We start from the raw sequence: 14,373 nt of genomic DNA on the forward strand, positions 1-14,373 counted from the left end.
AGTTGCTGGGACAGGTGAGTGCCCATTCTGATCTCCTCTGGGACAAGATGCTGACCATCTTCAACACTATCAGCCTCTGGGTTGGTGCTACCAAGGCCCATCGTAATCCCAGTGGAATTACCAAGGCCCGTTCGAAGCCAAAGCAGTCCACCCTTCGCCGTAACAAGCTTTTCGAAGAGGTCGGCTCCTCGTCACGGTTGCTCTCTGTCTTGCCAACAGATGATGCATTCGATAATCGGACCACAGAGGAGAAGAACGGCATCCTGGCTTGGGTGAGTGACATGCCACTCACTTCTCTCTCTCATCTGACCGCAATGGCAGGCTGAACGGTTCAAGGCCAAAAACCCTTACCATCCTCCTGAACACCCAGTCAGGCAGGTGACAAGAGTTGGCCATGGCGCTCCTGCTCCATCTGTGGCTGTCTCAGGTCACACTATTGCCCACGTACGTGTTTACCCTCCTGCTGACTGTCCTGTCGGGAGTCTGAATGGTTATCTTAGGGAGATATTCAGCATATCAAAGACTCGCTTGCCCTTGTCACCAGCCGCCTGAACCTTCTGCCATCTCCGTCTCCTTCCACACCAACAGCCCACTCCTCTGCCCCTTCTACTCCACTGCCTGTCCTTCCCACCATCTCTGGTACACCACCTCTCCCCTTGAAATCATTCACCTTGACCCTTGGGGATGGCTTCCGCTTGTTGTTCACTGCTCACGATGTTCCTGAACCGCCATTTCTTTCCTTCGCTAAGGATCTTGAGAGCCTTCCCCCCATGTGGTCAGATACTTCGCCTCTTTGGGATCCAAGCAAGGCCCCCTTCAGCATCCATGGGCACCCAATTGCGCTGGTCCATTGGAGAGAGCTCTATTACTGCAAGCCCCAGCAGTGGAACGGGTTGAAAAAGCGTTGGCATGAACGCAAGGTGAGTACTTGTACATTGTTGGCTGTTGCAGATGAGTGACAAACACTTCAGTTGATTGCGGAGCATTGGTTGGGGACAACTCCGACTTTGTTCTGGACGGAGTTTACCAACTCCAAGGGTGAGCGTCTTAGCTACACTGCCATCCTCAGTGAGTTGCAGAGGCGCAACAAGGAGCGGAACGCTGAGGCAGCTGAGGCAGCTCGTGCTCAGTATGGCTCAAACTTTGCTGATCAGTTCACATATGAGAAGCATGGAAAGACTCATGTGCTCAGTCAACCGTCTGCCATTGCAAAGCACTTTCATACCATGGAGTAGACATTCAATACTAGACTATATATATAGCCATCTTATATCTACATACTACAATAATCAGTATGCACATAAGCAACTTCTTCCACAGGATGGGCACTTGAGAGAGGGTGGCCTCTCTAAGTTGAGAAAGTCCTCCCTCTTTTCTCCAGGCTCGTCGTTCCAGGAGATGAGATACTTGACTATAGTCAAGTGGGTGAAATCGGTGCTCCATCCTCCCCAGTCACAGAGTCGACGGAGACTCCACCGGAGATCTCCATGCAAAAACTGACATCCACCACGACGGAAAGAGTGAGTTCCATATGGGTATGGATCTAACCGAATGTCCAAGAGACTGTTCCGGAAGAGCTCCAAGAACTGCTCGCTTGTCTGAAAAGGGTGTGAGCATGTGCAAGAGAAGGTCCCATGTAATGCAGATGACTCACCATGGCAATGTCGGTAGCGGAGAAGCGGTCTCCAGATAACACCTTTCGAAAGACATATCCACTGGAGAGCTGTGAGGCCAGAATCCAGTCACACAATGCACGAACTGGGCAGAGATGTTGGAAATAGTCAGGAAGGCGGCGCAAGACAAAGGGCTTGATGTCTGTCAGAATAGCTAGTCATCAGATATAAGAGAAAAGGCGTCTAAAAGAACTCACCACCATTCTGACTGGTCTTACGAAATGGAAGAGTCAGAACAATCAGGTTGTCGTCATGAGCGTCCCATTGAAGGTGAGAGAACTTGATCTTCAAGACTTCGTCGACTCGTAGCAGGCATAGATATGCAATGGTGAATGCAGCAAAGAGAAGTCGACGGGTGTTCCCACCAGCCCACGGCACTTCCTCCTCTTGATCTGCTGCATTCTTGCGCTTACCTGGAGAGTATTGTTTGATCTCCCAGTTTTCAGGACGGTGGTTAAAATTGTAAAGGTCCTTTAAGATGTCCTACATGTTTGTAACAAGTGAATACTTGAAAACAGAACGGTTAAAAAAATCTCACCTGGGTGATAGCCCGTGCACTAGTTGCTGCCTCTCCTGCGTGAACCTTTTAACAATGTCAGACATGAATCAAGGACCGGTATACACCCTATTGTGCTCACCTTTCGTCGACGCAAGCTAAGCATATAGGCAGATACCTGATTCGATATTGAAGGATTTCCTTGCATTGTCCCATCATCCCTCTCATGCCACGCAAGAGAGCCTAAGCCATGGACACGCCCAAATGCATATGTCATGGCAGCTCGCATCTTCTGCGCGTGAGAGTATGAGCTACGTGTATCCGTTGACAGCTTTGGAGAGGCGTCAAGACGGATCACGTCACATCTAGAGCCATGATTGAGTCAGCAAACAGTGAGGGGCATACAGATTGGCTTACGCATCCATGATCCAGGCAATTATCCACAGTGGGGTATCTCGGTGAGGTGCCTTGCTGAAGACCTCCCCATCTGCACGAACAAACTTCTTCTCAATTGCAAACTTCTTGCACTGAGCCATTAAGCTGGGCAGCACCAGGTCATCCTCTAAGATGAGGAAGAGGTTCAGATAACATACCGCTCATAGTGTGCAGCAGTCCCTTCAGTAACGCCCTTTGAAGCACCCAAGATCACATCTCGAAGCTCTGTTCCCAACCCCTGACCATCCAAAGCCAACTGCTGGTCTCCTGGAAAGGACTCCTGCTCACCATCCATCTCATCTTCAATCTGGATCTCATCTGAGGATGATAAATGGCTGAGAGCTTGCTGAATACCAGGATAGAGGTTCACTGAAGTGGTGCTCATGGTGGTCAAGAAGAAAGGGGGCTTGAGGCAGTGCTCATCAGTCTACCTTTGACTAGTGTGCTCAGGAATCAAGTAGCAAGCCAATGTATCAGATAGAGTGTAGATAGAGTGGCATTGGATCAATATAAACTTCTACACAACCATCTACACTTGTACAAGTTTCTAGAGGGGAGGGGGGAGATGGGGAAGTATTTCGATGCTGAGGGAATGGATCCGCAAGCGATTCGCAGAGGGACAGTGTGTCCATGTCCTGGACATATATGCAGTTAAGAACGAGCCCAAGATCAAGCAGAACGATGGAGAACTCACTGAGATATGACACCCTCTCCTGAGGGGTCTCTGGGGGAAGTATCTCGATGAGGGGCCCTCGACTCGCAGCCAGCCGGTACGCACTAAGCGGTCCCATGTACAGGGCCTAAATGCGATGGGGAACACGCTATAGATCATCCAAATCAGCGGTGAACTCACTGAGATATGCTCCCCCTCCTGAAGGGCACCATGAGGCAGTATCTCGTCGTTGGGGAGGACGATTCGCAAGCGGCCTGTTCGCAAACGGCGCGCCCATGTTGTGGAGCCCTAGGCGAGTAAGAACGAGCCCAAGAACAGGATATAAGGTGAAGAACTCACCGAGATATGATCTCCCCACCTCGTGGTGGTTTGGCACCACTGCAGCGCCTGCAGGGAGGGCAAACAACGGCGAATGGCTTAGGCGTTTGAGCGGACATCTAGAGCTGGTGCTGGAGTGTCAGAACGAGCCCGGAACCGTCTTGAACGATGGAGAACTCACCAAGATATGGCATCTCTTTTGCCATGTCCCCCTGGATGGGCAGAGTCAGCTGGTTGGGGGCCCACATGACCACTGGACGCGTTGAGGGCCTCCCCATGGATATGTGTGCTGAGGGAGCCAATGAGACGCGTCAAAACGCGCCCAAGCGGACGCAATTTGAGGGGATAACGGGGGAGACTGGTAGGGGGAGGAGGAGAGGTGCTGAGGTGCGGGAGTCGGTCGCTATCGAGCCCTGGGCCCTGCTGCATGAGTCAGCGGCGCCAAGTGAGCAGAGAGGGTGTGACGCGGTCATGTGGGAGTGACAAACTGTCCGGGGACTGTCCTTTTTGCATGAAGGACAGAGTAGGGGACGGCTTTGGGGGGAAGCCTCTGCCAAATTGCGCAGAGATCCGGGGGAGCCGAAATCCGCTCCTGGGCGAAAAAAGGACGGTCCTGTAACGCAACCGGACAGTCCTGTCACGCAAGGGTAGGAGGGCACTTACGGTTCCATACACCCAAGGCCGTCTGTGGGCGCGCTTCCCATGTTGGAGCTTCAGCCTCGCCGTTTCGTGCTTCTTGCCCCATTTGGACAATCGTCCCGATTTGTGTGCGCCTGCGGCGCCTGTATTCACGTCCCACACCCTTTCACAATTCCCATCACCATCACCTGGCACATCTTGACCTCCTCCCTCCTCCCTGCTCTCACTGCTCAGCTGCACACCTCAAGGACTCATGATGGATTTCAGGTGAGTTGTACTCCATTCCAGTCTCAGTCTACTGTACATCTGGGATGGGAGATGGGATGGGGAGCCCCGGGGAAGGAGGAGGGCAGTGGGCGCGCCTCGAGGCCACTTACGTCCCAGTTGGCGCTGGTGGCTGTGGCCGGCAACTCGGCTCCTGATCGTTTGATCAGCCGGAGCGTCGGGACGGCCTGGGCCCTCAGGGACGGTCCACGTGATGGGTGACGGTCACCCGTCACGGACCGTCCTTTTCGTCGGTCGAAGCTTCACTTCTCTCTGGAAAAGGACGGTTCCCAAAGGGGGGAGCCGGACGGTCCCACGCCCTGGGTCCGGCCCTGGACCCTGAGACCCTTTGATCCGGCCCGCTGACGTCGTTTCTGATCGTTTCCAGGCCGTTCCCTGCAGCTCCCGACGGAACGGGCGCGCAGGGCCCTGCGCTTGGCGCCGTCGGGGTCCCTGATGCGCTGCTGGCGCGCTCCCTCCCTTTCCTTTTCCTCCTTCTCTCTCTCACCCTCCTCCCCGCCCTTTCCATTCTCGCTCTCGACCTGGTCCGACCCTGCGCACCCATCAAGAACAGCTCGGAAATGGACGACGACGGCTCGGGAATGGAGGTTGATGGATCTGATGGGGTGGTCCCAACTGGGCAGGTCGTTCCCACGGTCTCGAAGCCTTCGGATTCTGTGCTACCGTTTCCGGGAAAGCCCACACCTGATGGAGAATTCACCACAGTGTACCTTGATATGTGAGTGGTTCTGTCTTGTGGTGGGCCATGGCCAGGTCCTCACTGCTTCCTGCAGCAACCAGAGGAATGCTGTCCTGCAGCAGTGGTGTGCTGGCTTCAAGCTTGCCAAGAGTGGGAACAAGGCAGAGATGACTGCTCGTCTTCGTGCGTTCAGCAGTGACCCAAGTTGCTGGGACAGGTGAGTGCCCATTCTGATCTCCTCTGGGACAAGATGCTGACCATCTTCAACACTATCAGCCTCTGGGTTGGTGCTACCAAGGCCCATCGTAATCCCAGTGGAATTACCAAGGCCCGTTCGAAGCCAAAGCAGTCCACCCTTCGCCGTAACAAGCTTTTCGAAGAGGTCGGCTCCTCGTCACGGTTGCTCTCTGTCTTGCCAACAGATGATGCATTCGATAATCGGACCACAGAGGAGAAGAACGGCATCCTGGCTTGGGTGAGTGACATGCCACTCACTTCTCTCTCTCATCTGACCGCAATGGCAGGCTGAACGGTTCAAGGCCAAAAACCCTTACCATCCTCCTGAACACCCAGTCAGGCAGGTGACAAGAGTTGGCCATGGCGCTCCTGCTCCATCTGTGGCTGTCTCAGGTCACACTATTGCCCACGTACGTGTTTACCCTCCTGCTGACTGTCCTGTCGGGAGTCTGAATGGTTATCTTAGGGAGATATTCAGCATATCAAAGACTCGCTTGCCCTTGTCACCAGCCGCCTGAACCTTCTGCCATCTCCGTCTCCTTCCACACCAACAGCCCACTCCTCTGCCCCTTCTACTCCACTGCCTGTCCTTCCCACCATCTCTGGTACACCACCTCTCCCCTTGAAATCATTCACCTTGACCCTTGGGGATGGCTTCCGCTTGTTGTTCACTGCTCACGATGTTCCTGAACCGCCATTTCTTTCCTTCGCTAAGGATCTTGAGAGCCTTCCCCCCATGTGGTCAGATACTTCGCCTCTTTGGGATCCAAGCAAGGCCCCCTTCAGCATCCATGGGCACCCAATTGCGCTGGTCCATTGGAGAGAGCTCTATTACTGCAAGCCCCAGCAGTGGAACGGGTTGAAAAAGCGTTGGCATGAACGCAAGGTGAGTACTTGTACATTGTTGGCTGTTGCAGATGAGTGACAAACACTTCAGTTGATTGCGGAGCATTGGTTGGGGACAACTCCGACTTTGTTCTGGACGGAGTTTACCAACTCCAAGGGTGAGCGTCTTAGCTACACTGCCATCCTCAGTGAGTTGCAGAGGCGCAACAAGGAGCGGAACGCTGAGGCAGCTGAGGCAGCTCGTGCTCAGTATGGCTCAAACTTTGCTGATCAGTTCACATATGAGAAGCATGGAAAGACTCATGTGCTCAGTCAACCGTCTGCCATTGCAAAGCACTTTCATACCATGGAGTAGACATTCAATACTAGACTATATATATAGCCATCTTATATCTACATACTACAATAATCAGTATGCACATAAGCAACTTCTTCCACAGGATGGGCACTTGAGAGAGGGTGGCCTCTCTAAGTTGAGAAAGTCCTCCCTCTTTTCTCCAGGCTCGTCGTTCCAGGAGATGAGATACTTGACTATAGTCAAGTGGGTGAAATCGGTGCTCCATCCTCCCCAGTCACAGAGTCGACGGAGACTCCACCGGAGATCTCCATGCAAAAACTGACATCCACCACGACGGAAAGAGTGAGTTCCATATGGGTATGGATCTAACCGAATGTCCAAGAGACTGTTCCGGAAGAGCTCCAAGAACTGCTCGCTTGTCTGAAAAGGGTGTGAGCATGTGCAAGAGAAGGTCCCATGTAATGCAGATGACTCACCATGGCAATGTCGGTAGCGGAGAAGCGGTCTCCAGATAACACCTTTCGAAAGACATATCCACTGGAGAGCTGTGAGGCCAGAATCCAGTCACACAATGCACGAACTGGGCAGAGATGTTGGAAATAGTCAGGAAGGCGGCGCAAGACAAAGGGCTTGATGTCTGTCAGAATAGCTAGTCATCAGATATAAGAGAAAAGGCGTCTAAAAGAACTCACCACCATTCTGACTGGTCTTACGAAATGGAAGAGTCAGAACAATCAGGTTGTCGTCATGAGCGTCCCATTGAAGGTGAGAGAACTTGATCTTCAAGACTTCGTCGACTCGTAGCAGGCATAGATATGCAATGGTGAATGCAGCAAAGAGAAGTCGACGGGTGTTCCCACCAGCCCACGGCACTTCCTCCTCTTGATCTGCTGCATTCTTGCGCTTACCTGGAGAGTATTGTTTGATCTCCCAGTTTTCAGGACGGTGGTTAAAATTGTAAAGGTCCTTTAAGATGTCCTACATGTTTGTAACAAGTGAATACTTGAAAACAGAACGGTTAAAAAAATCTCACCTGGGTGATAGCCCGTGCACTAGTTGCTGCCTCTCCTGCGTGAACCTTTTAACAATGTCAGACATGAATCAAGGACCGGTATACACCCTATTGTGCTCACCTTTCGTCGACGCAAGCTAAGCATATAGGCAGATACCTGATTCGATATTGAAGGATTTCCTTGCATTGTCCCATCATCCCTCTCATGCCACGCAAGAGAGCCTAAGCCATGGACACGCCCAAATGCATATGTCATGGCAGCTCGCATCTTCTGCGCGTGAGAGTATGAGCTACGTGTATCCGTTGACAGCTTTGGAGAGGCGTCAAGACGGATCACGTCACATCTAGAGCCATGATTGAGTCAGCAAACAGTGAGGGGCATACAGATTGGCTTACGCATCCATGATCCAGGCAATTATCCACAGTGGGGTATCTCGGTGAGGTGCCTTGCTGAAGACCTCCCCATCTGCACGAACAAACTTCTTCTCAATTGCAAACTTCTTGCACTGAGCCATTAAGCTGGGCAGCACCAGGTCATCCTCTAAGATGAGGAAGAGGTTCAGATAACATACCGCTCATAGTGTGCAGCAGTCCCTTCAGTAACGCCCTTTGAAGCACCCAAGATCACATCTCGAAGCTCTGTTCCCAACCCCTGACCATCCAAAGCCAACTGCTGGTCTCCTGGAAAGGACTCCTGCTCACCATCCATCTCATCTTCAATCTGGATCTCATCTGAGGATGATAAATGGCTGAGAGCTTGCTGAATACCAGGATAGAGGTTCACTGAAGTGGTGCTCATGGTGGTCAAGAAGAAAGGGGGCTTGAGGCAGTGCTCATCAGTCTACCTTTGACTAGTGTGCTCAGGAATCAAGTAGCAAGCCAATGTATCAGATAGAGTGTAGATAGAGTGGCATTGGATCAATATAAACTTCTACACAACCATCTACACTTGTACAAGTTTCTAGAGGGGAGGGGGGAGATGGGGAAGTATTTCGATGCTGAGGGAATGGATCCGCAAGCGATTCGCAGAGGGACAGTGTGTCCATGTCCTGGACATATATGCAGTTAAGAACGAGCCCAAGATCAAGCAGAACGATGGAGAACTCACTGAGATATGACACCCTCTCCTGAGGGGTCTCTGGGGGAAGTATCTCGATGAGGGGCCCTCGACTCGCAGCCAGCCGGTACGCACTAAGCGGTCCCATGTACAGGGCCTAAATGCGATGGGGAACACGCTATAGATCATCCAAATCAGCGGTGAACTCACTGAGATATGCTCCCCCTCCTGAAGGGCACCATGAGGCAGTATCTCGTCGTTGGGGAGGACGATTCGCAAGCGGCCTGTTCGCAAACGGCGCGCCCATGTTGTGGAGCCCTAGGCGAGTAAGAACGAGCCCAAGAACAGGATATAAGGTGAAGAACTCACCGAGATATGATCTCCCCACCTCGTGGTGGTTTGGCACCACTGCAGCGCCTGCAGGGAGGGCAAACAACGGCGAATGGCTTAGGCGTTTGAGCGGACATCTAGAGCTGGTGCTGGAGTGTCAGAACGAGCCCGGAACCGTCTTGAACGATGGAGAACTCACCAAGATATGGCATCTCTTTTGCCATGTCCCCCTGGATGGGCAGAGTCAGCTGGTTGGGGGCCCACATGACCACTGGACGCGTTGAGGGCCTCCCCATGGATATGTGTGCTGAGGGAGCCAATGAGACGCGTCAAAACGCGCCCAAGCGGACGCAATTTGAGGGGATAACGGGGGAGACTGGTAGGGGGAGGAGGAGAGGTGCTGAGGTGCGGGAGTCGGTCGCTATCGAGCCCTGGGCCCTGCTGCATGAGTCAGCGGCGCCAAGTGAGCAGAGAGGGTGTGACGCGGTCATGTGGGAGTGACAAACTGTCCGGGGACTGTCCTTTTTGCATGAAGGACAGAGTAGGGGACGGCTTTGGGGGGAAGCCTCTGCCAAATTGCGCAGAGATCCGGGGGAGCCGAAATCCGCTCCTGGGCGAAAAAAGGACGGTCCTGTAACGCAACCGGACAGTCCTGTCACGCAAGGGTAGGAGGGCACTTACGGTTCCATACACCCAAGGCCGTCTGTGGGCGCGCTTCCCATGTTGGAGCTTCAGCCTCGCCGTTTCGTGCTTCTTGCCCCATTTGGACAATCGTCCCGATTTGTGTGCGCCTGCGGCGCCTGTATTCACGTCCCACACCCTTTCACAATTCCCATCACCATCACCTGGCACATCTTGACCTCCTCCCTCCTCCCTGCTCTCACTGCTCAGCTGCACACCTCAAGGACTCATGATGGATTTCAGGTGAGTTGTACTCCATTCCAGTCTCAGTCTACTGTACATCTGGGATGGGAGATGGGATGGGGAGCCCCGGGGAAGGAGGAGGGCAGTGGGCGCGCCTCGAGGCCACTTACGTCCCAGTTGGCGCTGGTGGCTGTGGCCGGCAACTCGGCTCCTGATCGTTTGATCAGCCGGAGCGTCGGGACGGCCTGGGCCCTCAGGGACGGTCCACGTGATGGGTGACGGTCACCCGTCACGGACCGTCCTTTTCGTCGGTCGAAGCTTCACTTCTGACATTGACGACCGACGACGGCGACGATCACGCTGTGAGGCTCAAGCGCTTATAGATAGCTCCTGTCCCCTGAATGTCGGCGTTGTCCAGCCAGGGTCAACTTGTTCCGTAAGTTTGGACGTAATCTTTCCCTTGAGTATTTCAGTGCCTCCGAGTCGAAGGTTCTATTCAACAATCGGGCACTTTAAACTGATGATCGCCTCCGGCTGGCTAAGGGCTATCATGAATCGGACTCATACCTCGACACGACCTTAAAGCAGAATCCCACACATCTGGTTGCCTAAACGTTGTAACGATGCCATTGTTTCTCATGATCGCCAGCGACTGGGCGTGTCAACGTAAAGCTTCGCAATCTGAGCTGACCGAATTGATGCTCAGGATACCTCGAGGCAGGCTGGGCGCCGCCGTACGCTCTGGATAACGGAAGAGCAGATACAGGTCACAATGGTGAGTTGTCCGACCAACAGTTTATCAGTCCATCGATCAGCGTTTCCTGATTTGATTCGTCAGGAATTAGCTGCATTATGCGCCAGTGCTGACGGCCGCACCGATGCATTCTAGGTGGGTCATCAAGCGTTCAGCTCCATTAGGAGGCAAAGCCTTTAAGCTGAATGCAAGGACTCCCATACATATGACCTAAAAAGTGCCGTTCGACTTGGTCAGGACCAACGCCACCGAATGCGTTTCTGGGTATAAGAGCTCTGGGATTAGGCTGGAATGCGTTCCTTTAGTCCCCCTCTGATTCATCCCCCCCACCAAATCGCTGTTCGAGCCGTCCGCCAACGTTATCAAGACGACACCAATGGAGGTCACCAGTGCCCTCCAGGATCCGCTCATTCTCTTTCTTCTGGCAATCCTTGGCATAATGTACTTCTGGAAGTTGTTCAACGCGCCCTCTCGTTCGCGGCTACCCCTCCCTCCTGGGCCGAAGAAATACCCCATCATTGGCAGCCTCCTGGAGATGCCCAGTTCAGAGGAATGGGTGAAGTTCGCAGAATGGTCGAAAGAGTACAGTACGTGCTTCATTGCAGTGTTCCCCGTTTTGACCGGCACATCGAGGTCGGCCCTGACTGAGACTCGTGGTTCCTTCTGATGAATAGACTCGGACATCATCCACCTCCAAGTAGCAGGCACTTCCATCGTCATTGTCAATTCGGCAGAGACAGCACATGAACTCTTCGATAAGCGGTCGACTATCTATTCTAGCCGGTGAGCTCCTTCCTGTTTCAATTGCCGAAGCAGCGTCACCTGGATTTTGTGATTGATGGTGCATGATGCAGACCGCGGTTGGTCATGATAAACGAACTGTAAGTCTAAAAACATACAAGCATGTACGCATCTGGGCCTCGAATGACGTAACTTCGCGCTTAGAATGGGATGGGAATGGGCCGTGGCGCATATGCCGGAGGGGGATGACTGGAAGCAACATCGTAGATTGTTCCAGCAAAACCTGAGTCCATCTTCTATACCGAACTTTCAACCGCAAGTGATCAAGCTCTCCCGTCGCTTACTCCTCAGCTTGCTCGACAATCCGGATGGCTTCATAGATCATGTACGGCAGTGGGTGCATCGACTACCTTCCATAAAAGACAATCTGATTTCTCCTCGTTAGCTTCGTGGGCGCCGTTCTCATGGAGTTATCTCATGGGATACAGACGCGTGGTCAAGATGATCCATACATCAATGTCGTCGAACAGGCTCTTCAAGGACTGATTCAAGCAATCGTTTCAGGTAGATTTCTGGTCGAAACCTTTCCTATCATGAAATACATTCCCGAGTGGATGCCTGGAGCCAAGTTCCAAAGGCTGGCAAAGGAATGGCGTGAATTAGCTACGCGGGTAGTTATGGACCCATTCAAGAAAGTGAAGCAAGACATTGTACGTTCACCTGTAGCTGTCCTGCTTATATATAATATACTCTACCTACAGGGCATGTGTGATGCATCAACGACTACACTTACAGTAGGTTCTTTGTAGCGTACCATTACAGTGCCTGTTATACATCACTGGTTCTTATTCCCACAGTTGAGGGGGAGTGTCCGCCCATCGTCGTGAACGATGATGGGACTACGCTTCGCGTCGCTTTCCCTATTGGATTTTGACATCGGGGGCTTAATCTCGCCCTGTTCTTTCTAATCTGGCTTCCCCCTTCTTTGTCGCGTGGACCCAAAAAAGTAGTAGAGATTACTATCTATGGACGGCTACAACATTCTACTAGCGGCGCCCCGACCGAAACAGCACCCTCCCCCGTTGCCATTAGCGCAGGGACATCCTTCCATGCTGACCTGCACTGCATCATTAGTGTCTGCCGTGTGTGCTCCTGGCGCCACGCGTACGCGCGGGGACCCTCCTCAGTGGCTGCCAATGCGCGTTCCTCCCATTTCTTCGCTTGCCACTCGTGAAACTGGATAACACGTCGCATCTCCTCTGACAGGAGGATACACTCCTCTTGCCATCGTTGGGCTCTCGCGCGGCTCTTGCACCATTCAATTCTGAGAGCTACTCAATATTAGCGCCGAAAGTAAAGTCATTGTTAAATTAAAACCTTCTTTTACCTTCGTTCATACCTTCCGTCAGTTCTGCTTCGTTTGTTCGCTCGGTTGCCCATATCCACGAGAGAGTTCGGCGCCCTTCAGATTGACTCGCATCTTCTCCGTCCCTTAAGCCACGAACATCGGCGTCTAACAGTGGTCGCAACACTTGCTCCCACCCTGATTTCCCGAGAACCGTGCCCAATGCGTGAAGGGCAACTCTACATGTTCGATATTTGCTTGCGGCCGCATTCACACGTGTTTGCACGTTCTTCACCAGCATGACACTCCGAGTGTTGTGAAATTGGCCGCGTGAGTACCGATCCTTCGATTGATACATCGAACTTAGGACAAGGAGGTTACGGCGGAGATCCCCGAGTGAATCGAACGCCTGCCCATAGCGTAGTCGCCACTCGTAGTCAGCTATTGAACGGACAGGTAACCGGTCAGCAACCTCTGAGGGAAGATACAGCTTGAGGGACTCTGCATCGGTGTGAATATCGGCCTCGGCTTCACTGGCCCGCAAAGATGTGACTCCCGGCATGTATAGATCCTGTACGCCACGCCATGCCAAGATCCGACGGCGAAGTCGATTTCGTCGTTCGATTATTTGAGTTCGCTGGTGATCGGTTGCATGGTTAGACAGTGCGTTCGAATCTGTTTGCAGACGAACTTGCTGATCTTGAAGATCGAGACCTTGCGCAATAAAGACACTGGGGCTAACACCATCATGAATCCCGCCGACTGCTTCTCTTTCTGCAGCCGCCGCGTCCTCTTCTGCGAGCTCTAAACGTATCCTTGCCTGAGATATTGTTTGGAGTGCCGGCTCGTACGGGTTCGTCATTTTGGCATCTGCCTCCCCACCTGTAGCTGTCCTGCTTATATATAATATACTCTACCTACAGGGCATGTGTGATGCATCAACGACTACACTTACAGTAGGTTCTTTGTAGCGTACCATTACAGTGCCTGTTATACATCACTGGTTCTTATTCCCACAGTTGAGGGGGAGTGTCCGCCCATCGTCGTGAACGATGATGGGACTACGCTTCGCGTCGCTTTCCCTATTGGATTTTGACATCGGGGGCTTAATCTCGCCCTGTTCTTTCTAATCTGGCTTCCCCCTTCTTTGTCGCGTGGACCCAAAAAAGTAGTAGAGATTACTATCTATGGACGGCTACAACATTCTACTAGCGGCGCCCCGACCGAAACAGCACCCTCCCCCGTTGCCATTAGCGCAGGGACATCCTTCCATGCTGACCTGCACTGCATCATTAGTGTCTGCCGTGTGTGCTCCTGGCGCCACGCGTACGCGCGGGGACCCTCCTCAGTGGCTGCCAATGCGCGTTCCTCCCATTTCTTCGCTTGCCACTCGTGAAACTGGATAACACGTCGCATCTCCTCTGACAGGAGGATACACTCCTCTTGCCATCGTTGGGCTCTCGCGCGGCTCTTGCACCATTCAATTCTGAGAGCTACTCAATATTAGCGCCGAAAGTAAAGTCATTGTTAAATTAAAACCTTCTTTTACCTTCGTTCATACCTTCCGTCAGTTCTGCTTCGTTTGTTCGCTCGGTTGCCCATATCCACGAGAGAGTTCGGCGCCCTTCAGATTGACTCGCATCTTCTCCGTCCCTTAAGCCACGAACATCGGCGTCTAACAGTGGTCGCAA

At 52.7% G+C, this 14,373-nt stretch overlaps 1 protein-coding gene across 1 annotated transcript; it reads left to right on the top strand.

Moving 5' to 3' along the window:
• Positions 1–10,972: 10,972 nt before the first annotated feature.
• PC9H_002854 (uncharacterized protein) lies at positions 10,973–12,146 on the top strand (the record flags this gene model as incomplete). The annotated part of the gene is made up of 6 exons (XM_036772454.1): positions 10,973–11,183; positions 11,271–11,379; positions 11,451–11,477; positions 11,542–11,730; positions 11,783–12,047; positions 12,099–12,146. 6 exons carry the CDS (start codon positions 10,973–10,975, stop codon positions 12,144–12,146), a joined length of 849 nt encoding a protein of 282 aa, XP_036633927.1.
• Positions 12,147–14,373: the final 2,227 nt, after the last annotated feature.

Source organism: Pleurotus ostreatus, assembly GCF_014466165.1.
Source record: "Pleurotus ostreatus strain PC9 chromosome Unknown scaffold_2, whole genome shotgun sequence".
Lineage (NCBI taxonomy): Eukaryota > Fungi > Basidiomycota > Agaricomycetes > Agaricales > Pleurotaceae > Pleurotus > Pleurotus ostreatus.